Source organism: Tenrec ecaudatus, chromosome 4, assembly GCF_050624435.1.
Source record: "Tenrec ecaudatus isolate mTenEca1 chromosome 4, mTenEca1.hap1, whole genome shotgun sequence".
Lineage (NCBI taxonomy): Eukaryota > Metazoa > Chordata > Mammalia > Afrosoricida > Tenrecidae > Tenrec > Tenrec ecaudatus.
The window spans coordinates 53,277,284-53,304,739 of record NC_134533.1 but is presented as its reverse complement, the minus strand read 5'-3'; the positions used below and the strand labels follow the sequence as shown (position 1 = coordinate 53,304,739).

General features: G+C 56.2%; 2 protein-coding genes across 5 annotated transcripts in view; both read right to left on the bottom strand.

Annotated features, from left to right (window-relative positions):
- Positions 1 to 2,283: 2,283 nt before the first annotated feature.
- KCNJ11 (potassium inwardly rectifying channel subfamily J member 11) lies at positions 2,284 to 3,456 on the bottom strand. The gene has a single exon (XM_075548429.1). The coding sequence runs from the start codon at positions 3,454 to 3,456 to the stop codon at positions 2,284 to 2,286; it is 1,173 nt and encodes a 390-aa protein (XP_075404544.1).
- A 5,688-nt stretch (positions 3,457 to 9,144) lies between these two features.
- Positions 9,145 to 27,456, bottom strand: part of ABCC8 (ATP binding cassette subfamily C member 8) — a 94,943-nt gene continuing 76,631 nt past the window's right edge. For all 4 annotated transcript variants that reach the window (XM_075548424.1, XM_075548425.1, XM_075548426.1 and 1 more), the window contains 17 exons: positions 26,850 to 26,975; positions 24,427 to 24,526; positions 23,954 to 24,195; positions 23,685 to 23,851; positions 22,259 to 22,328; positions 21,443 to 21,600; positions 19,497 to 19,589; positions 14,638 to 14,740; positions 13,616 to 13,729; positions 13,143 to 13,263; positions 12,911 to 13,041; positions 12,056 to 12,134; positions 11,754 to 11,862; positions 11,281 to 11,384; positions 10,425 to 10,558; positions 9,722 to 9,784; positions 9,145 to 9,282 (listed from right to left, as the gene is read on the bottom strand). In XM_075548424.1, the coding sequence (XP_075404539.1) occupies positions 9,145 to 9,282; positions 9,722 to 9,784; positions 10,425 to 10,558; positions 11,281 to 11,384; positions 11,754 to 11,862; positions 12,056 to 12,134; positions 12,911 to 13,041; positions 13,143 to 13,263; positions 13,616 to 13,729; positions 14,638 to 14,740; positions 19,497 to 19,589; positions 21,443 to 21,600; positions 22,259 to 22,328; positions 23,685 to 23,851; positions 23,954 to 24,195; positions 24,427 to 24,526; positions 26,850 to 26,975 (2,052 nt within the window). The remainder of the gene's footprint in view (positions 9,283 to 9,721; positions 9,785 to 10,424; positions 10,559 to 11,280; positions 11,385 to 11,753; positions 11,863 to 12,055; positions 12,135 to 12,910; positions 13,042 to 13,142; positions 13,264 to 13,615; positions 13,730 to 14,637; positions 14,741 to 19,496; positions 19,590 to 21,442; positions 21,601 to 22,258; positions 22,329 to 23,684; positions 23,852 to 23,953; positions 24,196 to 24,426; positions 24,527 to 26,849; positions 26,976 to 27,456) is intronic.

Below are 27,456 nucleotides of genomic sequence, written 5' to 3'. Positions count from 1 at the left end.
GGACCATCTCTTTCTAGGTGAACCTGGACTTGAGGAAGCCTCCTCCAGTCTGGCCTTGACTGGATGTCCACGGGCAGAGATGAGACTGGGCAGTCTTAGCAGAGGGCCTAACCCAGCAAAGGCTCAGAGGTCTGAAGGTCACTGTTAATGTTCAAGGAGAGGCTAGGGAGGCAGCCAGGGTGGTGGGTGGGATCCTGGCGAGAGAACAGAATAAGGCCGGCAGGTAAAGCCTAACATGGCTGGAGAGGAAGCCTGGCCGTGGCCCGGAGGCGACAGAATGATTAAGGGTGTTTGACATGGGAGGGAACGATCACAGCTACCTTCTAGGACTGCTCACATGCACTACTGGGGGAAGGGGGGAGTGAAGCACTGCTGGGGGTGGGGTGGGCGAAGCAAGAACAGGCAGCGGGTGTTGCCCCAGCACCTGCAATCGTTAATAAATCAGCAGGATAAACCAGAGTTTATTGGTTTGAGGAGGTATTTCTACCCTTGCCAGATATTTCCAAACTAATATGTAATCTGAGTTGGGAGGGGCACTGGGTCAAGAAGATGATGATGCAGAGAAGCTTGGGACAGAGAAAATAAAAAAAGGACCTGCTCTTAATATCTGCTTGGCCACATGGCCGATTCAACGGCAGTCACAGTCATGAGCATATATTGAACACATCAGGCGCCAGGCACTAGCACTTTACACGCTTTTTCACTTATTCTCCACCCAAATCCTATGAGGTAGGTAGGATTAGCATCTCCATTTTACAGAGGAGGCAGCTGAGGCACAGAGAATCAATTAAGTTACTTGATTCAAGTCTTAAAGCTACAGAGAACTAGGCTATGCAGCCAGGCAGAGTTCATGCTCCAATTACTAGGACCATGCATAAGATGTCCCCACCTCTTTCTTGGAGCTCTTCAGTCTTCCGGCAGAGTCCTGGGAGCAGAGTCAGACCCTAGGGCTACAAGTCTAGTGAATGTCCAAAGGCTGAGATGAGATGTCCAGAGGGCTGGGCCACCCGAAGCCTCAGGAGCCACGAATTCGTCCCAAGTCTTGCTAGGGCCCTGGAGTAGGAGGTGACGGTCGCCAGCCCCTGCCCTCCCAGTCCACCAGCACACATGCACCAACAGGTCTGCCTTCCCAGCAAGAACGGCCCAGAGTGCAGGTTATAAAGGGGGAGGTTTTATTGACAGCGGAGAAGGCAATTCAGGGCTCGCACACAGCACTGACCCACGAGTCCAGGCTCGGAACCAATGGCCTCCTTGCCTCAGGGACCTTGCTCACCCCCACCATCCTGAGCTTTCTAACACCTCCCTTCCAGCAACCCAAATATGGGCGCCCCTGGAGAGAAGGTGAGTGACAGCCATGGGCAGGGGAGTCCGGATTGGAGAGCCATGTAAGGCTTGCAGTGTGTTGCAGGCTCCCAGGGCCCCTCCCCAGCCTCCCTCAGTGGTAGGTCAGCAGCTGTTGCCTCACCTTGCTTCCTCCCCCCACCCCCCCAGGACAGGGGACAGAATGGACACAGGCAGCTTCAGTAGCCCCAGCTGATGGCGGCCTCACTGCAGAGGCTGGTGTCAGGGGCAAGGGGCACAGGTCCCAGTGCTTCTTCTCTGGGTACCTGTCCTCCCACGGCCCGAGTGTCCCAAGGCTCAGCCAAGCAAAACCTCCTCATGTCACCTACCCCACTGTGCTTCCCCACTTCCTGATCTGAGCCTGCCCCTCCGAGGGCTGTGTAGACCCCGCAACTCCAATCACCCAGCTGGGACTGGCTCCCTCAGCAACCATGCTGTCTGGCCGGCCTGCCCTTAGCCCATTGTGCCTCCTGGGACCAAGGAGGGGTGAAGCTGACCCCAGGCACCTCTTGGTAACACAGAATTAGAGCAGCACACCTCCAACCTGGGACTGCCTTTCCCTTACCCCCACCTAGATTGTTGGGCCTTAGGGGGGCCTCAGACTGGCTGGAGACTCAGCTCTGGGTCCCAGCACCTCCCACAGCTTCATGCTGGGTGGGTGAGGTGTGAGCCAGTCCTGAGTTGAGGCTGAGAGGAACAAGGACCAAAATAACTTCGCTCCTGCTGAGGCCCAAAATAGCGCGGGTGGGAGTGACAATGCCTTGTAACACCGTGGGCGAGCAGCAGGGGGCGTGGCTGAGCTGAGGAGGGCCCAGTCTCACAGTTCCCGGCTTCGGTCACAGGTTCAACACCACGGTCCACTCTCTGCACCACGCACACTACACTGTCCATGTGCACACAAAGGTGCGTGAGTATAGCTCGGGGGCCCATGGCGTCCATGGCTCAGGACAGGGCATCCGGAGAGATGCTAAACTTGGGCTTGGCCTTGGCCACGGCCATACTGCGCTTGCGTAAGGGTCCACGGCCCGAGGTCAGGGGCAAGGCGTCTAGCAGGCTGCGGTCATCATCAAGCTGATGTGCGGTGTAGAGTGGCGTGGGCACTTTGATGGTGTTGCCAAACTTGGAGTAGTCCACAGAATACCGGCCGTCCTCCTCTGCGACAATGGGCACAAAGCGCTGCCCCCACAGGATCTCATCGGCCAGGTAGGAGGTGCGGGCCTGGGTGGTGATGCCCGTGGTCTCCACCACACCTTCCAGGATGACGACGATCTCCAGGTCCTGGTGGTGGTGCAGGTCGCCGGGTGCCAGGTCGTAGAGTGGGCTGTTGGCATCGATGACGTGGTAGATGATGAGCGGAGCCACCAAGAAGATGCTGTTGCCCCCGACACCGTTCTCCATGGGGATGTCCACCTGGTGGAGGGGCACCACCTCACCCTCGGGGCTGGTGGTCTTGCGCACCACCTGCATGTGCACGGTGGCGCTGATGATCATGCTCTTGCGGAGGTCGCCCACGCGCAGCATGAAGCAGAGGCGGCCCTGGCGCAGGGCGATGACCGCGTGCTTGCTGAAGATGAGGGTCTCGGCCCGCCGGTGGGCCTGGGCGGTCTTCATGAAGATGCAGCCCAGCATGATGGCGTTGATCATGAGCCCCACGATGTTCTGCAGGATGAGGATCAGGATGGCCAGCGGACACTCCTCGGTCACCATGCGACCGCCAAAACCGATGGTCACCTGGACCTCGATGGAGAACAGGAAGGCTGAGGAGAAGGAGTGGATGCTGGTGACGCAGGGCACAGGGCCGCCCTCTCCTGCGGCCAGGTCGCCGTGCGCGAAGGCGATGAGCCACCAGACCATGGCGAAGAGCAGCCAGCTGCACAGGAAGGACATGGTGAAGATGAGCAGGGTGTGCGGCCACTTGAGGTCCACCAGCGTGGTGAACACGTCCTGCAGGAAGCGGCCCTGCTCGCGGATGTTCTTGTGGGCCACGTTGCAGTTGCCGTTCTTGGACACGAAGCGGGCCCGCCTCTCACGGGCTCGGTACCGGGGCTCGGCAGGGTCCTCCGCGAGCCGGGTTAGCACATACTCCTCGGGGATGATGCCCTTGCGGGACAGCATGGCTCCAGTGGCACCCCGGGAGGGGTCTCCCCCATGGGGACTGCCCCTCTGACCACACCGAGGGCCCCGAAGCAGGCCTCACTCTGGGGTGCCCTCCCTGCGACCCTCTCACCCTGGGTCACCCTCACCCGGTGCTGGCCTCACTTGGGACTCTTCCCTCTGGGTCCTACCTCACTATTCTCAACTAGCCTCCCACTTCAGCCCACCCGGCTATGCCTACTGAGCCTGCCACCCTGCCTCCTGCCCACCCCGTCCTGGCTCCTAACTCACTGCCTCCCACTGGCCAACCATCCCTGGACCGCCCCCCAAGTCTCCCCGAGCCTGCCTGGCTTAAACCACCTCCAAACTGCGCACCTCGGGATCTCACCAACTAACCAGACCTCATCCCCCTCCCGACCCCGTCTCCCACCTCCTCTGCCAGGCCCCGGCACCCTCCAAGCTCCCGGTCCACAGAGTGGCCAACCCGGCCTCACCTCCAGATAAGCCCCAGTGCCCCTGTATCGCTCCCGCCGCTCTACGGATCCCCTGCCAGCTCTGCCTCCCGGGGATCCCGCGCCCTCCGGAGTCGCCGCCCGCCCCCTCGCCCGCCCGTGGGCGACCTGCCCCGGCTCGCGGAGAGTCCCGGCCTCCCTGCTGCCCGCCCGCCGGTCGCCCGCCGGCACGCACGCACCGCCGCCCGCGCCGCCCCGCCCGCCGCCGCAGCACCTGCTCCTGCCCCTCCGCCGCCGCCGCCCCGCCCCGCCCCGCCCGCCTGGCGTCCGTGCGTCCGTCCGTGCGCCGAGTCGGACCCGCGCTAGGTGGGGCGGAGGACCTGGGCCGCGGGCCGGGGGCCGGGGGCCGGGGGCCGGGGGCCGGGGGCCGGGGGCCGGGGGCCGGGGGCCGGGGGCCGGGGGCCGGGGGCCGGGGAGTGGGGCTTCGGCGCCGCCAGGGGGCGCCCGCCGGGTCCCGCGCGGGAGGGGCGGCCCCAGGCGCAGGCCCCGCCTCTCCGGACTCCACTCTCCGCTCCGAGTAACCAGGGGCAGGGAGGGGAGGGTGGGGGTTGCCTCTCCGGCCCTCGCCCTTCCGGACGCGCCGGCTCCCCTCCTCCAACTTTCCCATCCGCGATGGGGTCAATACCCGCTTGTCGCACAGCGGCCCGGGGGCTTTGAGGGCCGGGGAAAGGAGGCGCCCAGAGGCTGCGCCCCGAAGGGGCAGAGGCTGGAGACGTGGACTGAAGACCGCTCAACAAACCGCTCCTTCTTTCTGGGGGATGCTCTTAGGTTTTGTTTTTTTAACCCCTGGGGCTTGGACTCTTTAAGCCACGGAGTCTTCCCCGGACAATTACTTATGGACCGTGGAAGCACAGACAGTCACAAGCTAGACGCTCTAGCCTGGAAGCAGGGTGATTCCATCATTTCAGTCAACACCCCTAACGCTAACCCACCCCCTCGCTGCATGGTGAGGCACTGAGGCACTGGCGTTCGCTTTAGAATCATCCTTGACCCCTAATTCCTCTTCAAACTCAAAGCCCAATTTCTTCCACCCTAGGAAAGGAGCCTCTGAGGGCTAGTGGGTCACTTGTTAGGCTGCTAACCACAAGGTCAGCAGTTTGAGTCTACCAGGCCTGTATGGTTTCAATGACCCTTTGGCCGTTGGAGGAGGTAATGGGAGGACCCGTTTGGCTGGGTCATGGATGGTAATTCTATTGCAGACATCAGCCTAGAATTGCCCAAGGGCCTGGGGGGGGGCGGTGTCCCTGGGTGTCCCTGCTTCTCAGCTGGAACGGAAAGCCTGCTAGGTCTCTGTTGTTGGACTTGTAATGTCCTTTCCCCCCTCCCCCTCCAGGCTCAGATCCTGACCGCTATTTGTTGGAGTGGGAACTTGAGGCAGGCCAGCAGAATGGCCCCTGCCAATTGAGATTAAACATGATGTTGGGCTAGATTAACAAAGGGTCAATGTCTAGGATGAGGAGGGGGAAAAGGAATGAGTGGGTAGAATGGGGAGCTCAAGGAGACAGGGTCACATGGGAAATCCTTTTGGCTATCAGAAGAGGTACCACAAAGGGGACTTGGGGGAGGTTTGTTTGGACATTATTGCAGCTGCCTCGGATTAAAACAGGGCACACTCGTGGTTTCATGTGGGTCAAAGTGTAGAATCTGAACACTAGGTAGAAGAGTCAGGCGTGGGTTTCACATTTGAGAGAGCTAGTTCAAATAGCCATAGATGACTCACATGTGTGGGGTATCCATACATCAAGGGTGATCTTGACCTTGCCATCCCAGCCCAGCCCCTGCCCTCCAATCCCTAGGCATGGGGAGGAGTTCCCCTCCATCCACGCTCTGTTCTTAGAAAGCTCACAGGAAGGGAAGCTGCTGGGCCTTAGATGCATCTCTGAACCACCCTGAGGCTTCACCTTCTCCCTGTTCCATCCAGTCCAGGAGGGTTCAGCCTCCCACTTTGTTCCATTCTGCGACGACTCATGTTCATCTTCTTCAAACAGTACATGTGTCAAGCCACGCTCTTGTTTAAAATGCTTCATTAGTTCTCTTTTGTCCAAGCAGGGCTGCTAACCACAAAGTCAGTGGTTGGAAACCCATCAGCCACTGCATGGGGGAAAGAGAGCTTTCTGTTGTTATGCAGATTTACATAGGCAGTTCTACTCTGTTCTAGAGCAGTGGTTCTCAACCTTCCTAATGTCGGGACCCTTTAATATAGTTCCTTATATTGTGGTGACCCCTCAACCATAAAATTATTTTCGTTGCTACTTCATCACTGTAATTTTGCTGCTGTTATGAATTGGGCAACCCCTGTGAAAGTGTTATTCGACCCCCACAGGGGTCCCGACCCACAGGTTAAGAACCACTGTTCTAGATGGTCTCTGAATTAATTGGATTCTACTCAATGTCAATGACTGGCACTAGTGCAAGAGAGCAAGCCCTGGTGGTGTACTTAGCTGCTAACAAAAAAGGCAGGCGATTTGAACCTGCCAGGCATTCCAAGGGAAAAATATACGGCAGGGCTTTCATAAGGATTTACAGCCTTGGAACTCCTAGGATGCAGCTCTTGTCTGTCCTATAGGGTCAGTAGAAGTCAGAAACAACTTGACAGTGGGTTGTATTTGATCAGTGCAAGAGAAGGCTGAAACCATCTCAACAGTTTAAGAGCTGCTGCACAGGCAGCAAGGGAAGGTGACTGTGATGAGGAATTTGTTGGGAGAAGGGGTCTGATCAATCCTATCAAAGTCAGGACAAGTTTACATCCCAGTAAAGGGCAAGCAGGGCTCTCCTTTACCCTCAATTCTTTGTCCTGATATTCCACTTTCTCGGGTCGAATGTCCCTCTCTGCTGCTCTCATCTCCCTTCCACCTCTCTGACCAACCGGCACTCTTAATCACTCCGGCCATCATGACCATTACTCTCTAGCTCCTGCTGCCCCAACCTCTTTGCCTACTCAAGTTCTCCTTCTCCCATTGTGGAACACAGACCCGGTCCCTACCAGCAGGCTTCACTGAGAGCTCCCTTCCTGAGCTCCCCTGGCACCTGGAGCATCCAGAAGGGTCTGTTCTGGGACCTTTTCCAATGAGACTGGTAAATTAAGGTCCTGATCTGCCCTTGGCCAAGAGAAATGCATGCAGACCTCGCTGTGGCTGGCACAGCCAATACTGAAGGCAACATGCAAATGTTGAGGGCAGGTGGGCACTCCTGTTTCAGGATGCAGATCGAGTATGAGAAGAGCTCTCCGGTGTCTGGACCCCTCCCCTGGTTATCACCTGACTGACTTCTGGCATATGCACATTGCTCTCCCACTAGAGTTATTCCCCTCTCACTCTGGAACGCCCCTGCTTGGGGACGGAGATGTGGCCATGTGCTCTAGCCCTAGCCCACCAGTGGATTCTGCCCTCAGCTCACAGATTATGTGGATTCTGCCCTCAGCTCACAGATTATGTGGATTCTGCTCTCAGCTCACAGATTATGTGTTATGTGACCTGAGCTGGTCCACTGACATTCCTGTGAAAATTGTACAGCAGATTCAAAAGCATAAAAGAGACCAGGCTTTACTTGTCACAGAGGCTGGTGAGACCCCCGAACTGTGATGGCCTCCACCCTTCAAGGTATAAAATTTGAACCCCCAACCATGTTAGAGTAATCAACTGTTTAACGTCCATGGGACAGAGGGTTAGGAAAGGCAGAGGAATGGAAATCAGCAGCAGCGAGGAAACGGGAGGGAAGCAATGGTACACTGAAGGGACTGACATGGATGAATTGAAACGAAATGTGAATCGATTGTTGACTATAAAGCTGGTGATCTTGAGCAGCCGATACCAAGGGCTCAAGTAGAAACTAAATGTTTTGAAAATGATGATGGCAACGTATGCACAAATGTGCTTGACACACTGTATGTATGTATGTATTGCAATGAGAGCCCCCAATAAAATGATAAAGCAAACAAAAAACCCCGATGATATGCTCGGTAAACCGTCTTTCACACACACACACACACGCACACACACACACACACAAATTGAAAACAAACATGAAAGAACACAAACTTTATCATTAGTCATGTGTGGTAGTTACACAATTTCATGTCAACTTGATAAAAGAATGAAGGGGTGGAGTCTAGCCTGTCAATCAGGCACAGTTTGATGATCCCTCCTTATGGGTGTGTCCTTCTCATGAGGATTCTGGGAACTTCCTCTCTTCCTCGTTGGAGGCGTGGCAAACTCTCTCTCTGCTTCACATTCCTGTTGACAAGCCACATGGAGCCACGCTGATGGCAGCCAGAGCCCTGGAGATGCATGTACTGCTATTGGATCCACAAGACCTTTCACCCACTTGCTTGTGATCTTCCTGCATTCGGCATCATTGCATGTGCTGTGTGAGTCTGAAGAGGAACTTATAGACTAATATCGGACTTATGGACTTGATCTAGACTGGGCTGGGATGTTTTCCTCTTAAAGTACAATTGCTCTTTGATATAAATCTCTCTTTTACACACATATGAGCATCTCTAGTCAACCCAGTCTAACATACCATGGGACTTGGAAGCACCAGCTCCTTCATCCCTTCAGGCAGAGCTACGGCAGTCATTAAAGCACAGGGTTTTGTGTGGATTCAACCAGAAAACACTAAAGAAAAAACCAACCAAACAAAAACGCTCCTGATACTTCTGCTGGAACCACTGGGCAAGAGCATCCCTTTTCCTCTGGGGCTCCTAGTGGGGCCCGGAGGTAATCTGGGGAGGGAGAGGAAAATAGTGCCCAGAGGCACGTCCTCATGTCAACACGTGGAATCACCCCCTGGCCTATTCAGTCACCTGCTCAGTTCCTTTCAGCTTATGTTCAGGCCACACTGTATTGGACTCGTGTGGGCTGCAGGTGAACTCCTGTTGATGCAGGGTACCCAGGCCCCATCATTGTAATCCAAGAATGAGAGCGAGAAGGATAAGGGTACCTTGGCCATGAGATCTTCACAGAAACACCTGTGTCCAAGGTCATGCAGCTTCTGCAGGTGAATCCAATACCAAAGCCAGGTTGGCTCCAATGTACCCCATGTGCGCCCCACCCCCCAGACCAGAGTGGGGCATCTGGTAAGAAATAACTGATCTCTTTATTTACAAGTGATTTACAGTTAGAAACCCCAGGGCTGGGGCTGGGCGGGGATGAGGAATGGCACATGAGGGCCAGCAGCCCTGAGGGCCAGCAGCCGGTCACTTGTCTGCTCGGACAAAGGAGGCAAAGACACTGTCGTGCCGGCTGAGCAACTTCTCGGGCTTGTCGAACTCCAGGATGGCGCCTCGCTTCAGGACGAGGACCAGGTCTGCGCTCAGGATGGTGTGCACGCGGTGCTGGGAGGGGCGGGGACAAGGGCGGGGTTGGCAGCTGACGGGCATCCCTCTCGCAGTACCCGGGAGGAGGACACCCTGTGTCTGTGCTGTCCCCTCCAACTTTTAACACCACCAACTATCCCCTCATTCAGACTCCACTCTGCCCCCACTTTCCAGAGACTCAAGATCCAGAGACTCGCGATACCCTACTTCCCACTTCTAGTGGGGGAGTAAACCAGCCTGGCTCAGCGGGCTGCCGGGGACCAGGTAGGGCCTTGGAACCTGGAGAAGGGCTGGATCTGAAGAAAGTACAGGTGTAAACTCCACTTCAAATCCTGCTGCTCAGACTCCTTGCCTTGCCTGCTAGCTGGGGCAGGTGAGCCCCCAGGCTGCCCCACTAGTAGCAGTCCTCTTCCCACGTGTTCCAGCTCCCCCCACCCCCCGACCCCATTACTCTTACCGCGATGGTGACCACAGTGCGGTCTGCGAAGGCCGTCATCACCACCTTCTGGAGGATGTTCTCCTGCCAGGTGGGGCAGCAGCTGTTAACAGGCTCACCTGCCCCAGCAGTTGGGGTCAGGCCTGGCTTTGGAAGGTGGGGCCCAGATCCTGTTCCACCCTCTCATTGGCCTTGGTCCAGGGACTGAACACTCAGGGGCTGGGAGCATATATATGCTGTGTGTGCAGACAAGGTGTATGTTCATTGTGTGTGTGATATGTGGGAGTATAGGGTTGTGTGTAGGCACGTGGTATGTGTGTGTATGTGGTATGGAGTCTATGTGGGTCAGTGTGTATATAGTGTGCAGTGTATGTGTGTGTGGGGGGGTGGAGTCTATGTGGCCCAGGGTGCAGTGTGTGTGTGTCTGTGAGGTATGGAGTCTAAATGGGCCAGTGTGTGTGTGGTGTAGAGTCTATGTGGGCCAGTGTGCAGTGTGTAATGTGTGTGTGTGACAGGGATGGAGTCAGTATGTGGAGTGTGTGTGCAGGAATGGCCCTTAAAACTAACCAGTGTTGGGGTATCCCAGCCCTTTGTCCTTTCTACCCCAAACCACTCTGGACACTTCAGGACTGCTGTGTGCACTCCTCCCTAAGTTGACATGCAGGCCTCCCCTGCCTCCCCCACCCCACAAGGCCTCTGCCATGTGGATGGGCTGGGGACCGACCGTGGCCATGTCGATGGAAGCCGTGGCCTCATCCATGATGAAGATGCTGGTCTTCCTCACGAAGGCTCGAGCCAGGCAGAACAGCTGCCTCTGGCCCTGGCTGAAATTCTCCCCGCCTTCTGTGATGATGGCATCTGGAAGCAGCAGGTGGGGGACAGGGCTGAGCAGGCGGATGGTGGGGCTGGGTTGGTGAGGCACATGTGTAAGAGGCTGCAAGTTTGGGTGTGTGTCCGTGAGTAGAGGTGTGTGCCAGGTCAACACCCAAGTGTGCACAGTTCCACAGGCACCACTTGCCCAGACACCAATGCGAATGGTGGCCCCTGAAGTTGTGCACTGCTGTGGCATGGGCAGGGCTGTCCTGGGTAAGTGTCTGCACCCATGCCTTGGCCAACCGCACCGCTTCAGCAGCCTCAGAAAATCCGCAACACCCTGCCTCCACCCTCCTGGCTTGACGGACTTTGGCTGAGTGACCTATGCCCTTGATTTCTGGGTCAGACCTCTCCAAGCCCCGGGCAGAAAGAGGCAGGAGAGGGAGGAGGCAGGGCAGTTCTGAGGACACTGACATCATAGCAGTGACTTGTAAGCTGGGCCCATTGGGAGCCCAAGTCCACACCCCACCCTGACCCCTGCAAGAGAGGCTGGCCTTGAACTGACCAATTATGGAACCTGAGGTAGGTCACTTATATAATGAGAGAGAGATAGAGATAGAGATAGATAGATAGATAGATAGATAGATAGATAGATAGATAGATAGATAGAGAGCTAACAGGTCTCTGGGCACAGCTAAGACATGAGTGTGAGGTGTGCCCCCTCCTTTAGAGTCCCCACCCCTCCCCAGTAGCAGGTGAGTTGTTACCAAGGCCTCCTGGTAGTGCCTTCACTACCAGCTTCAGCTGGGCGATCTCCAGGGCCTCCCAGAGCGTAGTGTCTGAGCATTTCTTCTCTGGGTCCAGGTTGAAGCTGGAGGGGGACACAGAACACCCCACTGTGGGGGGGCAGGGTCCATCCCGGGGCTTACAGAGGATGAGGTCAAGGGAGTAGCCGTGACCGGGAATTGACTGGCTTGGGCAGTCTGGCTGGGGTGAGGACCCCAATATGGTGGCCATGGGTGAGGGAGGCATCCCAGAACTGTGGGTTTGGGTGCCAGCCTAGGCCTAGTGGGAAAGGGAAGGACATGGGGTCAATGGGAAACTTCTGAAGAACAAGTGTCAGCCCACAGTGCCCAAAGCTTGAGCTTGGTTGGGTGCCAAGCAGGGTCTCCTGGTCACCCATCCCCCTCGTCTGCTGGAGCCGAGCTTGAGGTCAGGCTGGCAGTGCACAGGGCCTCACCGGATGGTGCCGCTGAACAGGACAGGGTCCTGCAGGATGATGGAGAGGCGTGAGCGCAGGGTGTGCAGGGGCAGCTTGGCAATGTCAATGCCATCGATGATGATTCGCCCTGCATGGAGATAGTGTCACAGGTGGGACATGCCGAGAGGGGCAGGGCCAGAGACCGGGGTCCCCGGGAGGTGGCAGGACAAGGCCGTGAGGACTGGGTCTCCTGTGTGAAGTCTGACCACACACCAGGACTGTGGGTCTGTAGGTACCTGCTGTGTGTGTGTGTTTTTTCTGTCTTCAGAGGTTGGTCTCACCTTCAAACATGTCCACCATGCGGAAGAAGGCGAGAGAGAAGGAGGACTTCCCACTGCCCGTGCGGCCGCAGATCCCAATCTAGAGAGGCAGGAGCAGGCATCGGTTTGAAGGCTGCTGGGAGTGGTGGCCCCCTTGTCCTAACTCTGAGGCTTTGAGCAGGGGTGGGAGTCAGAGCCTTCGGGCTAGTTTCTGCTTGGTCAGTGCTGGGCCCTGGGCTTGGGTGTGTTTCCCATGGTGGGTGTGGAGGTGCCCACCCAGGGACCCGAGAGCCTGGGCAGGGGTACAGATGTCTACATGCCCGGGTCTCGATGTGGGTCTGGGCAGGTCTGGTACTTGGCTGCAGGGGAGTTGGGGGTGCCTGGGTAGGGGTGGGGTGGGAGGATGAGGGGGAAGGCAGAGTGCATAAATGCAGGATGTATGGTGCCTTGGCTGAGGCGCAGGGACTGCCTGACTCTTTGGAACCACCAGAAATGAAGCCATCACTTCAGAGCAAGAGGCAGTGACAGCAGGGTGAGTGGGGCAAGGGCAGAGACACCTCCAGCAGCCAGAGACAGTGGGACTGACAGGCACAGATAATGACAGGGTGGCAGTCACAGGGAAGGGAGGAGGGAGGGGGAGAGTTGAGTCAGGGACCAGGGCAATCCTCCCCCCCCCCCCCCCCCCCCCCCGCCACAGCTCCTGCTCTGAAGCTCAGGAAGCGTGTGTGTGGGAGACTCTCCTGGGAGCATCTGCAGGCTACTCAGACAAAGCCCCGGGTGTCTGTCAGGGCTCAGACCAACTGCTGGGAGGGCGGCCACCGGGAATGGGGAGGACAGGACGTGAGGGCCGCCCCTGGGGCAGAGCTGCGGGCTGACCTTCTGTCCAGGGGCGATGAGGGCGTTGACGTGCTTCAGCACGGGCTTCAGGGAGCTGTCATAGCGTACACTCAAGTTCTCGATCTGAACCTTCCCTCGGTCTGGCCAGTTCTTTGGGATCAGTGATGGTGCTAGGGGGCAGGCTGGGAATCAGCTCGTGCCCAGGGGTGCCAGTATACCCAGGCTCCCTTGTGGCTCCCAGCCCCAACCCTCCCCTCCTGTGGGCCCTCACCTAGCAGCCCCTCGTAACTCTCTGCCTCCGTCTTCAGCAGCCCGTGGATCCGCTTCACGGCTCCGAGCTGGATCTCCATGTCTGCCAGGTTCCTCACCATCCAGTTCAGGTAGTTGGAGACCTGAGGGGAGAGTGGGGTCCGATGGGCCACAGGGGTGACCTGATCCTATCTCCTGCCACCAGGATGGCCCCTCTCACAGATGGAGGGGCAGGGGACTTCTGCTGCCTCAACTAGCTATGAAGGGTGGCCTTCCCCGGAGGTCAGAGGAGGGTTCCAATGACTGTGGACTCTTTCTCACAGTCTCTTGGGCATGGATCTTGGGTGAAGGGGGAACCTGTGAGCATGCTCTCCAGCCCACCTGGGCCTTCTGATTTCCTTCACAGTCAAATCAGCTGAGAGTCTGTCCCAGGGGAAGGGGCTCACAGAGGCCCTGAGTGCTGGTGCTGGGCTCTTGCTGCCCCAGCTCACTCACCATGAGGGCGTAGGTGAGGCCCAGGCCCACCAGGCCGGCAGAGAGCTCCCTGTGCAGTGAGTTGGAGATGGAGGTCACGGCTGCGATGAGGACCACACACGCACCAATGTACTCCTGCGGAGGGAGAAGGGCTGGCCTGGGCAGTCAGGGGGCAGGGCTACAGGGCCCTCCATCCTACCACATACTCATTTCTTTCCCAGGACAGAGAGCGGGCCAGCCAAGGTTCAACCCTAGCTCCCCCCCTCCCACACACACACATCATCATCATCATCAGACCACACCAGGGCCTCAGGGAGACAACAGGTGCATACAAGCATGTGCTTTCCCTCCTCCCCAGCCACCTGCACACACCAACACACATGTACCTCATCAGCTGGCTCACCCAAGCACACGCTATATGTCACACGATCTTCCTTAAAAAGGTTCTCTGCTGCAGTGGTTCTCAACCTTCCTAATGCTGAGACCCTTTAATACAGTTCCTCGTGTTGTGGTGACCCCCAACCATCAAATTACTTCATTGCTACTTCATCACTGTCATTTTGCTACTGTTATGAATCAGGAAACCCCTGTGAGAGTGTCATTCAACATCCAGAGGGGTCGCGACCCACGGGTTGAGAACCACTGCAGCCTGTTGTGAGGTTGGTGGAGGTTTGCAGAATGGATCATCAGTTTTACGTTCCACAGTTCATACCTATTCTGACGCCATTCCTCCATTGTCCCATCACTTATCCCCTCCTCCCCCCAGTGTCTGTGTCTTTCCTAACTTCACATGACCCCCTTCAGACACAGGTACACATACAACCATTTTTTTCACACCCTTCAGACACCCAACCTTGCAGGCAAGTGATTCAGTGAGAAGAGTCTCAGGGCAAACACTGGGAGGACCAGGGTGTGTCCACTGCGCACACACAACCCAGTACCCTTGTCTTCCCACCCTGGGGTCTGTATTTGGTCCTTGGTCTGCCTCCACATGACCACTGGAACCTCGTCTGGGGACCCCACTCGGGCTGAGCAGCACTTGCCATGCGAACTTCCAGCCATCTGTTGGCAGCTGTGAGGAAGAGGGAGGCGATATTGTTGGAGTCTGTATATTCACGGAGCTTCTTCTGGAACCGGGCCTCGTACCTGGAGGGCAGATGAAGAGGGTCTGAAGGAATAATGTTGGTCCACAAAGTCCCTGAGACTCTCCCTCGCAAGAGAAGGGGCCATGTTGGTCTCACCACCCCCAAATATACTGCCTCCACCATCCAACGAATGCCAACTCGTTTATCCTTGTTACACTTGGTCAAGAGACTCCTCCGAGAGTCCTCCTGCGTCCACCTCAAGACCAGGTCTCCTCTCTGGATTCAACAGAACTTCTCCATCATGCCACTATGTAGGCCCCCTAGGACCCATCCTGGACCCAAACCAGACCCATTGTCAAGTCCTCTCATTTCTACTTCTAAAAGAGCCCTTGGCTCTGCCCACCTCTCTCAGACCTCCCGCTCACCACCAGCTATATAACAGGTCTGTCTCCTGCCTTTCACAGGAGCCAGCAGAATCCTTCTACATGCCAGGTGGCACCATCTCTCTCCCCAAGCTTAGAACATCAATGCAGATGTTCTTTAAAAAAATAATTTTATTAGGGGCTCCTACAACTCTTACTACAATCCACACATACATCAATCGTGTAAAGCACATTTATACATTCATTGCCCTGATCATTCTCAAAACATTTGCTCTCCATCTAAGACCCTGGCATCAGCTCCTCATTTTTCCCCTCCTTCCCCACTTGCTCCTCCCTCATGAACCCTTGATAATTTATAAATTACTATTTTGTCATATCTTGCCCTGTTCGACGTCTCCCTTCACCTACTTTTCTGTTGTCCGTCCCCCAGGGAGGAGGTCACATGTAGATCCTTGTAATAGTTTCCCCCTTTCCAACCCACCCTCCTTCTACCCTCCCAGTATCACTGGTCCTGAAGGGATCATCCGTCCTGGATTCCCTGCATTTCCAGGTCCTATCTGTACCAGTGTACATCTGGTCTAGCCAGATTTGTAAGGTAGAATTGGGATCATGATAGTGGGTGGGGGAGGAAGCATTTAAGAACTAGAGGAAAGCTTATGTTTCATCGTTGCTGCATTGCACTCTGACTGGCTCGTCTCTTCCCCGAGACCCTTCTGTAAGGGGATGTCCAGTGGCTTACAGATGGGCATTGGGTCTGCACTCTGCACTCCCCACCTCATTCACTATGGTGAGAATTGCAGATGTTCTAAATGGAACTTCAGAACTTTGCTTTCAAGATAAAGAATCAGCTCCTTGCCAGGAGCCTGTGAGAACTGGCCCATGCCAAGCTTACCAACCTCCTCCCTTGCCACGATGCCCCTGGGTCTCCATGCTACAATCACCTCAGTCATGTTTCAGTTGTGCTTACCTACCCCTACCTGCTTGCCTACCAAGTGCTTACCTACCCTTCTGCACACTCTTTTCCTGCTGCTGTTGGTTCACAAGGCCGACTCCTTCTCGATCCTCGGGGCACCCCTTCAGAAAGGCCTTCCCTGACCACTGCCTTACCCACGGTTAAAAACCCGAACCCACTGCCGCTGAGTCTCTTCTGATCCATAGCTCTCTCCCCCTGATTGCCCTTTCTCGGAAGCCTGCTCTCCTCATCGTCGGTATAATCCATCTCCTCACTAGACTGTACCTTCAGGAGGACCAAAATCAAGTCTGTGTTGCTCACCAAGGTATTTCCTGGGCCTGGTGGTGGTAGCTAGACACTTGTATGTACACTCAGAGATGCGGCAAAGTGTGGCAATGGAAGCGAACCTGCCAGTTGGGTCCCAGCCTGAATGAGGGTGCCTTCTTGAGGGTGTGGTCTTCTTAGAGGGAGGACCTGGGAACCCCTCCCTCTCTGTCACTCTGCCTTCCTGCTTGCTGGGCTTCTGGTCCCCCCCTCCGGTGAGTTCTCAGTGCCTGACCATGTTTCCACCGACCTCAGATCCGCACAACTGCACCCACTGGCCTGTGATCTTCCTCCATTCTGCAGCATGGACACGGCTGAGTGTGCTTGAAGAGGGGCTAGTATTGGACCGTCTGGACTTGGACGTACTGCAGTTGAGTTAGTATTGTATTTGACTTGAGTTAGCTTGCATTGGAATTGAACTGGGCTGAGAAGCTTTCTTGATCTGTAATTACTTGATAGAAAGTTCTTTCTTATACGTAGATGAGGACCCGTGGATCTGTTTCTCTAGTCCACCCGGCCTAACACACAGACACTAGACTGAATACAGAGTGAGTGCATGAAAGGTGAAAGGAACCTTCCCTCAGCGATGCCCCTCTCAGTAAACTGAACTCTGGGGAGGCCCGTTCCTGCCCTGGTGTCCTCAACATGTCCTCCCCCGTGTTACTGCACAGGGACCTGCCTCTCCTCTCTGACTGAGGCAGCATCGTGCTTGCTAGCCACCCCTGGCTCTGACTGACTTGAGCATGGCCCATGGGAGGGGGCAGGAGCAGTCGCTTGATGGTGACTATGGAAAGACTGGGCATCCCTGGATCTGAAGGCTAACCTCAGGGCACACGGACACTCCGTCCCGATGGGCTGGGCATCTGGGCATCAGCTTGTCACTCCCCCTGGGCACTGTTTGCTCAGCTTGCTTCTTCCGGGCGGAGCGTGCGTGTCTGCACCGCGTGTCTGATGCGGGTGGTGAAGTGAGTCTGAGGTGTCAGGGGTGTGTGACTGTATAGCCAGGGGGTAGACGAGTGTGACAGCAATGTGTCTGGAGTGAGTGCGAAATCTTGTATCTAAAGCCTTTCAGTGAGTGGGTGTCGGAGACACGGATGTATGCGTGTATCTATGTGAGCGCATGTCTGAATGAGGGTCAGAGGAAGAGGAAAGGGACAGCACCCAGAGGGGTGTGTGTGTGTGTGTGTATGTGCGCGCGTGCATGTGCGCGGCTTGGGAGCTTCTGAGTGTGACACTGTATGCCTGAGGGCTGAGGCAAGGGCTCCGGCCCTCGAGGCATGCCGGCTCGGGTTGGCATCTGATCACCATTCCTTAAGACCCAGTTCCTCAACAGTAAAATGGGAAGAGTACTTCCTCCCGTGAGGTCTGACCCAACTCTGAAATACCATGCCAAGTGCTGGGACACTCTTGCAACTCTTGGGGAGAAAGCAGGGCATCTCAGGAATGACCAGAGGGTCCGTGCTGAACACCAGCCCTCACTGTCTCTGGGAACTTTGGCTGGGACTGGAGTCTGGCTTTCTTTGTCTGTAGCACGTGGCTGCTCCAGCCCTGGTGAGGGGCTGTCGGGGGGAGTAAAGACAGGAGTGCAGGTTCTGCACGCTGCATGGTGTCTGGCACACAGGAAGCGCCCCATCAATAAGTGGTAGTTAGCCGTCAGCAGGGCAGGCCACTGGGCTAGAGCCAATGAATTGGTTTGAAATTCACCCATCATGTGAGTGCAGGGTGTGGGGGCCTCGCTGGCAGTGCTCCTTCTGGCCCAGCTCAGGCTTGGCTTCAGCCAGCCTTAGCTCAGGTGGCTACAGGGTGCTGGGACCTACTCCCAGGAGGGTTTTGCCCATGGAGGGTGAAGGAGTGGGGGAAAGTTCAGGCTTGGGAGAGGAGGCCGGTGGTGACTCTTAAGGCAGTTGCTGGTCTCCAAGCTGGTAGGGGGCCGGGAGGGGTGAGTGGCGGGGGCAGAGCCGAGGCCAGTTTGGAGCTCGGTTTTGCTTTTCTTAGGCAGGACCCCTCAGAAGTAGTCTTCCCACTGGCCCCCCAGGACCTGCACATGTGAGCAGAGGCCGGCGAGGTCGGGCTGGGCTGGGCTCCTCTCCAAGGGCTGTGGCTGGCCTTTGGATATTTGGTGGGGGAGGGGAGCTGGTCTTTGAGCCTCTGGAGGTTACTCCTGGACACGGAGCCTGGTGTTGCATGGTCCCTGCCACATTGCATGCGTGTGTGTGGCTATGCCTTCTAAAAATAATCTAGGTGAGGCGCAGAGGCCTGAGCCCAGCGATCTGGGTCAGGGGTCTCTGTCCTGCCTGGCTGGAGGAGAGGTGCCCTCTCATCAGCCGGAAGTCAGGTCACAGCCCTTTCTTCTCCCAAGCAGCTTCAGATGTGCCCGTCTGGTCCTACATAGCCACTCAGGCTGGCGGGAGGGTGGTGCGGTCACTGAAGGTTTTGGGGGAATCTCTCCAGCCCGGAGAACTCTAACCCATCCTTTGAGTCTCAGCTTCAAGGATCCCTCCTCCAGGAAGTCTTCCACGACAGCATCCCTTCTCCTCCCACCACCCTTCTCCCTCCATCACTGCCCCCCATTGGTTTGTGCTGCCTGCTCAGAGCCCGGGTCGTGCATGCCTGCGGCTCTGAGGCTTGTCGGACTCATCTGCGTCCGTCCGTTTGGTGCCCGGCGCTGGGCTTAGTTCCAGGGAGGTGCTCCATCTGTGCTTGCTGCATGAACCACTAGGATCAAGCCTGGGCTTTGCAGGGCCTTACGTGGAGAGGTTATATAACAGCTCTGCGTCTCAGTTTCCTTGTCGGTGGAATGGGGATGATTCTGCCCACTGCCTTGGGTCAAAGTGCAGAATGAGGGCGGCAGGCATGTGACATACTGAGCACAGGGGTTGGCACCTGGGAATTCTCAACAGAAGACATCGCCGGGGTGGAACCAGGCGACCTGGGCCTTTCCAGCACTGATGTGCGAAGACCGCCCCAGCCTTGCTCCTTCATGCTTTGCCTTAGTGCAGGGCTGCCTGCTGGGCTGGGGGGTGAGGCTGGGGGGGTGGTGTCATGGAGCACGAGCTGACCCCTTGGAGCCAAGGAAGGGTGGGGAGACACTCTCCCTGGGCTTTCCTAAGAGGAACTCTGAGGACTAAAGCCTGTGACCCTGGCCCCTGGGAGCTTACCTGAAGGCCCGGATGGTGGTGAGGCCTTCCACAGTCTCTGCAAAGTGGGAGAGCAGAGGCAGCTGGGTGGTGTCATCCAGCTGCTGCAGGTCCCTGTGCGGGGTGGACAGAGTGGGAGGGTCAAGCGGGCGGGCTCAGAGCTGCACCTGCGCTGAGTCCTAGTTCCATCCATATACGTGTGTGTGTGTGGGGGGGGGGCAAATGACGTTCCCTCTCTAGACCTTGGTTTCCTCATCTGTGAAGGCGACCCGTGGCACCACCGCACAGAGCTGCTGGGAGGAGAGAGCTGCGCGGTATCGGGGACGAGGAGGCAGAGCCGTTACCGTCCCAGGCCTCGCCTGCCTCACCACGCCTCTACCTGGCTGCACACGTTTGCTGCACACCTGGCTTCCGGGCCAGGCTGGCGGGCGGGGCTAGTTTCATCTTATAAGTGAACATCCCGAGCCTCCAAACAGCCTGTCGGAGAACCGAAAGACCAAAGGAAAAGCGCTCAACATTCGGCCCCCTGACCCCACCTCATCCCACCCCACCCCACAATAGGTTTCAGCGAGCCACAGGCCAAACACCAGAGGTGTCCACAGAATCAGAAATCAATGCCTGTCGCTCCGCACCTTCTCAAAGGGCACTTGAGCTGGGGCCGGGTGGGGCCGGAGGAAGCCAATTCCTGGACTAAATGTCTCCAGGGAGAGAGTGGGTGCCAGGGGAACAGGGTGGCTCTTCTGGCAGAGAACAGAGCTGTGTGGAACCACTCACACAAGTGTTTAAGACGCCGCAGTCATCTTGCAAATATCAACGCGTTCTGTTCCCCCTGGCTGCCAAGGGATTCTGGACCACACGGGCCCAAAGCCATTTACACACAAATGTTGATACTTCTGGGCAACGTAATTATGGCCCAAATGGATCTGAACTGAATTATGTTGGTTGATAATCAGCATTCTGTCTCCAGTTCTAACCAACTCTGAGCCCTGGGGAGAGGTACTTAACCTTCTGACCACAGCCCAGAGCAAGAAAAGACATCTTACATCACCAATCGGTACACACACACACACCCACTAACACAACCCACACCGAGGTTTCATGGGGAGCAGCTTACCATTCTAATTCATTTAAAAAAAAAAAAAAGAAAAGGTTGGGTTGTGAGCCACAATATTGATTTCATGATCCGCTAATGGGATGTAATTGGCAGTCCGAGGAGCACAGCTCAAGGTTCTTTCCAACATTCCCTACAATTCACTGGCATTACACAGAAGGGCTCCCAGAAAGAACTTGCTGGAGAACATCCTGAGAAAACCCTGCATCGTCGGAGAGTGGGGACCGTGGCTCACCACTCATGAGGACGAATGTGATCGATGAGGGTGGCTGTGGGCGGCCCCCAGGACCTCCTGGGCTGGGCAGTGTGACTGCTGTAGCACCCTCCATGCCAGGCGCCCTCTGACTGCCCCCCACTGATGAATTCTCCGATTTGCACTCAGAATCACCGACCCCCTGGAAGCATTCATTTTGGCAGAGTGTAAAGGTGACATCGACCAACCGGATGTAGCAATTGCAGTGCTGACCCTAACTCTGAGGAAACTGTTCTAGTGTTCACTGTGGGGTGTGCATGTGAGTGTATTCTCTCCAAACTCACTGCCATCCCATCAGTTCCAACTCGACAGGGCAGGGTAAAACTGCGCCACCCCTCCCACCCCCAGTGGGTTTCTGAGACTGTCACTTTTAATGAAGGTAGAAAGCCTCACCTTTCTCCCAGGGAACAGCTGGTGGTTTCGAACTGCTGACCTTGCAGTGAGCATCCCAGTGTGTAACCACTGTGCCACCAGGGCTTCTGGCAGAGCCGTGGGATAGGAGTGCCATTGCCTTTATTGTGATGCTGATTCCAATACGGGTACAAACTGCCCAGGCATCACCCCCTCCGACCCCTAACTGGGGCTGGCAAAGGCTGCCCTCACCTGGATGCCACCCGAAAGTACTTCTGGATGAAGTAGCATACGACGGCCAGGGGCAGGAGGGCGACGAGGAACATAGGCGTGACGTAGGAGATGACGGCCAGGGCGGAGACACAGAGCAGGGTGGACCGGCTGAGGCACTCCAGTGTGGATGGGATGTGCTGGGAAGGGAGAGGGGGAACAAGAGGGGCAGACAGTGCCGAGCTCTGGGAAGGCAGACCTCCGGGAATTCTCCACACTCCCTCAGGGAGTTTCTGTTCCCACAAAGCATTGCTCTGAGTTAAGTCTCTTTCCTACAGGGTTAGGGCACATTTCAAAGGAGCCTGGAAGCCCTGAAAACCAATACTTGCACTTTGAACCTCTCAGTGCAGCGGAAGGTCCTGTGTGCTTTGGGGTGTACTTATGCTCAGTGACCCCAGCCACCGTGCTCTGCTCCCTCACTCGGTCACGGGCACGCCCGTGTCTGAATCTCTCCAGCTACGCTGTAAGGGCCCCCAAAGCAGGGCTCTGTGCTTTCTGACCGTCTAGCACAATGGAAAATGAGAAATGCAGGTGGATGAATGTCAATGAACAGTCTTCTACAGAATCGGTCACTGAGGCTGGGAATCAACTGCAGGCTGACTGGCGTGAACCAGTGGGGTCTCAGAGAAAAGCCACAGGGGTCCCCTTTCCCTCAGCTGGATGGTAATGTCTCACCAGAGCGGCCACAGGTCCTGGGATGCTTTATAATCAGACCGGAGTGCGGACTCCGGGTTTCCCACACAGGGGTCTGATCACCTGATCCGGGGAAATGCCGCCCCAGGGGCGGGTCCTGTGTACCTGGTCAATGGTGTTACAGTCTGATGAAAATCTGTTCAGGATGCTGCCCAGGGGTGTGGTCTCAAAAAACCTAGGAGGCAACCAGGAGAGCAGTTACTCATGCGTCTTTCATTCACTTCCTGTTTATTGAAGGAGAGTAGTTATTTCTTTCAGTGTCTGCACAATGTCTAGGAAGCCCAGTTCTGGCTCCCCGGGGAGGGGACTGTCACCTTTGCAGTTCTGCAGACACCTGGCCTGTGGCCCCGATAATATTCTCAGCTCCCTGGCTGCGCGTGCCCCAGTGACGAGGGCTCGGCCCCTCCATAGCCTCTCTTAAGCCCGCGTGTGACTGTGGCCATCTTTCTCGGCTACTAGGTTGGCCTGAGTCACTGTGCAGCTGTCCTCCCGGGGACACACAGTCCTTGGAGCAAGAGACATCCCGTCTAGAGAACAGAGCTCTGGGGACAGCCTGCCGGCTGGCTGACCCCACCAGGCTACCTTGCTGTGACCCGGAGTTGGCCCAACCCCAAGAGGAGAACCTTAGAACTGCCAATCTGGGGCAGGAGAGGATAAATAAGCTCTGAGGCCAGGTTAGTGGGCGTGGAGACCGCGCATAGGGCTGAAGAGTGACAGAGGGCAGACAGCGGTGAGGGACCAACCAGCTGGTCTGCATGTGTGCGTGGTAACAGACTTCATTTTTAAGAGCAGTTTTGGATTTACAGAAAGATGAAGCAGAGAGTGTGGAGACTCTGGCTGAGGGTGGGGAGAGAGGCATGGGGGAGGGCAGGTGGCACCTGCCTAGGGAAGGGATGCTCACATTTACGCGGCACTTGCCCCGAGCACCACTGTGACAATGGTGTCAGATAATCATAGCGAATGCCCGGCATGCCAGGCCAAGCGAACACTAGTCCCTGCCTGCCGCCTGCTATGAGGGTACATCCACCCACACTGTGTCCCTGGACCCTTCCCACCAGCCTCTGGCCAAAGCACCCCACCAAACTTGTCACCGTGGCATTTGCTCTGACTTTTGGTCCCCCGAGTGCTACCCAGTAAAACTGCCCCATAGGGCTGCCTGGGCTCTGGCAACAGAATGGTTAAGCGTTCAGCTGCTAGCTGAAGGTCTGTGGTTCGAATCCACTAATCACTCAGTGGGAGACAAGCTCGGGGTGGGGGGCACGCAGTCTCCTTCTGTAGAGAGGTGGCTTCAGGAACCTGCGGAGGACCGTTCTGTTTCTGGCTGTGGGGCCCCTTGTTATGTGACAGCACCCATCTTTCCCAAGCAGGTCACGGAGCCCTTCTTTCAAGGAGCCACTGGGTGTGTTTAGCCAACTTTTCTGTTCTAGTGGTCCCTGAGCAAACTGCACACCACCCAGGGGCAGAGGTCATCTGGTTCCCACCTTACAGATGGGCCAAGGGAGGCTTAGAAGCGGCCGGGGGAGGGTGGTACCTCATGGGGGCCAGGATGATGCGGTTCAGCAGGCTGCGGTGCAGCCTCTTGGCCACCTTCAGCCCCGTCCACTCCACGGTCACAGATGTGACGAGGCACAGCACGATGCCCAGGCTGCAGAGGACCGTGAACACCATGGCATAGACTGTCTGGTCGAGGGAGCACTCCTGTGACCAGGCAGAGAACAAGGTGGGTCCCCGGGGCTGTCTGCTGGCTCAGTACCCACCCATCCCCACTCCTAGCCAGGGCTGGGGGTCAGCTGGCGGCACCTGGCTGAGGGAGCAGTTCCTGACCACAGGGTTCAGGGTCAGGGCGCTGTCGGTCCACTTGGCCAGCCAGTAGTCGATGGCCACCAGGACCATGTGCTTGAGCAGCTGGGAGAAGCCGAGCAGGGACAGGAGCAGGATGCCGGCGGAGGACAGGTACTTGGCACAGGCTCGCCACGGGATCTTGGCGCGCTGGTGCAGCACGGAAGACAGGTTGTCCTCGTCCTCGCTCTCGGCCGCCTCCTCTGTGGGACACACACTGTGGCTTGACACTCCACCCTCTCTAGGGATGGACCAGGGGATGTTTCATCCCCACGGACACAAGAGAAAATGGAGGTGCATGGGAGTTTCATTGATGGCTAAGTGTCTCATCATGCAGGAAGACTCCCCACCCATCTCAGTAGCCCACCCTTGGCCAGGCCTCAGGCTGGAATCTCCTCCTACCTTCATCCCACACCTGGCCCCACTGTCAGTACCTTCCTCCTCTTCTTCATCCTGCAGAAAGCCATCTCTGGAGGACATGGCCCGGGGCAGGCCCTGACATGGTTCTGGGGCCTTTCTCTCCATGACGGTCTCCTGAAAGACATGTGTGTGGATATTCTCAGATTGTACAAGGTGGGGAGGAGGGGTGGAGGAGCGTGGATGGGTGGCCACTGGGAGGCCCAGTGTAAGGTGCCCAGGTCGCCTCTCCCTTGGGGAGGGCCAGCACAGTTCTGAGACCAGCCTATTGGCTCTGAACTGGGGAGTGTCAGAGCCTGGCTAGCCTGGCCTTCTGGACTCTTGATGACCCAAACCACAGGAAGGAGAGGCAGCTGAGGTCCAGGGCTCCTGGTGGGACACTCTCCTGCCGTGAAGAGTCTGGTTAGCTTACAGCGTTCAGTGGGAGGGGGCCAGACCGGGGAGTATAAAGAACTGCCCGTGGCAAGGGCTCCGGGAGCTCAGGGGCAGACTCTTCAGAAGGGAAGGTTCTAGGGTTCAACCAGAAGCAGCAGCCCAGGAGCCAGGAGCCTGGGTTTCAAAACTGGCTGATAACTCATGGCTGCTCTCCCAGTGATCCGTGAATGCTATGCCAAACGCAGGCATCGTGTGAAGGGCCCCGGACGTGTTATTTCATTGATTCCTCATGTCAGTGCTGGCTTTCTGATGCCCATTCTGCGGATACCTCTTGGGGCTGGGTTTTGAGCTTAAGTCTGTTTGTTATTAAGCATGCACTTGGGCAGCCATCCACAGCCTGGGGCCAAGCTCCGGAGATAAGACAGGAAGAGGAGAGAATCCAGGTTGTGCCCACAGGCCCTCCTAATTGTATCTGGGAGACACCACCAGCCCGAGGAACTTCCACTGACAAGATGGCTTTGTGTCTGCTCAGGCCTTTCAGGTGACAAAGTGTTGCGTGCTCAGGAGCCCGCCTGTTTATGCGGCAGCCCTAGAAGACGGGCCCAGAGAGGCCCCTCAAGATGCAGGATGGAAGCCTGGTTCTGTGCGACATCATGCTGCCTTCTGAGGCTCCCTCCAACCCCGCCTTCTACTCTTCCTCCCAGAACCTATCAGGGTCTGTTTCCCGCCAGCTGGACCCTGCGTCCCTCCACCTGCCCACACTTCCGCTCCCCATGCTCACCTCGGATAGCCCCGGAAGCCCGCCGAGGAGGCGGAAGTGCTTGCATCTTAGCAAAGGACTCTTGCTCTCAAAGGACAGAAGAAAATCTTCCAAGAATGACTTGGCTAGCGAAATTGCAGACTTAATGAAATGATGTTTTGGGAGCAGAGGGTCTCCCCAATACAGCTGATAGGCTGGAGTTTTTGTGCTCAGGGGGAGGCAGACAGGCCCCACATCTGGCAGGTGGAAAAGGCACTTTACAGGCTGCCTCACCAGCCCCCTGAATGAACCGGGAACCGGCCTTGAAGGGGCCCTAGAGGGGTGCCCAGAGAGTGTGTCACCCCCATCCTCTCCACCCACCACTTGAGGATGTATCCCTGGCACCTCTAAGGAGGAAGCTAGGGTGACCCCCACGGTGACTATACCGGGTGGCATTTAACTCTTTGACTCACATGGCCAATGGAGTCCACTAAGTGGCATTGTTAGAGGACACACCCCTGTTGGTATTGTTTAAAATTTACTCCTACCCATTCCTTAGCCAACAGCACCCCAACATCCTAGTTTTGGACCACTTTGTCCTATTCTTAGTCTCTGTGATTTCAGTGGGACTGGCTCCAAAGTGGGCATGTGACCCAGGACTGGCTAATCATCACATTACATATCCGCGATCACAGTGATTTATTCAGAAGGTGGACACGTGGCCAAATTAGACCAATAAGGGATTGCCCTGAGACTTCAGCTGATCTATTTAAAAGGAGACACTATCTTCCTAGCTCTTGGTTGACCTCTGTGCTGGAAGAATATAAACTTGAGATGTTGATGGCTGTCACTGTCACCGTGAGACTGAAGTCAATGTGCGGGGGGCAGAGCCAAGAGATGGAGAGAAACAGCTCTTGATGTCTTTGTTTAACCACCTAGATCCAGTTACACTGGATCCAGTTACAAGGCAGACTTACTTAAAGCCCCCTGAAGATATGCTACATCTTGATTTTTTTTGTTGTTGTTTCATTAGCTAAGAAATCCTCAATTCCTTCCATTTCTCTGGAGCCATTTAGCCATTTTTGAGCTGATTTCCTGAAATGTGTAACTAAATGGCATCTGACTGTTTTAGGAGAAGGGCTATGTTCCCACCTCGTTCTGCCCCGGGAAGCCGGCGCAGTGCTGGCTTTCTCCCGTTGACAGCGAGTGTGTGCTCAGTTCCCACACCTGCCCTTCGGGGGCAGTGAGGACAGCCAGTCTCCGTGAGCTCAGGGTCCAGCTGTACCTTCTCCCCCAGCGTGGCGAAGGAACCCAGGAAGCACTCACCTTCTCCAGTTCCTGGTCCTGCCGGTTCATGAGGGTCTTCCAGTGCTCAAAGAGCTGGCACTCAGACCTCTGGAAGTCCTTGAGTGTGCCCTCCTTCTGGATCGTGCCATCCTTCATAGCAATGATCTGAAAAGGCATAAGTGTACCTGGCCCAGGGGCTGGCTGGGAAAGGCAAGTGCCTGTCAGCCACACCCCTGCCCCTGGACCAAGGGGCCTGAGACGGTGGTATGCATGTTCCTTCTGTCACCTTATGCAACCTCCAGCTTCCCCAATTCCGTGGGTAATAGGGTGATGACCTACTCTCCCCAATGTACTCCTAGGATCCAGAAGTTGATACACCTGGGGGTTAATTCTCAGTGAATGGCCAGTGATGGCCAGCAGCATAAAGGTACATCCTGCTCAAGGTAGCTGGTCCCCCTGGAGGGCTCCATCAGTACAGTGGTTTTCATATACTTAATGGGCTAATTGCCCATGATTCTGTGCTACTTTTGATGGTTGATTCCACCAGCACTTGGCAAAACATCTGTTGGTCTAAGTGCGTGCGGCCACACCTTTAAAAAAATCAATAGACCGTGTTTCAAGTCAATTGGAAACACTCAATGAGAAC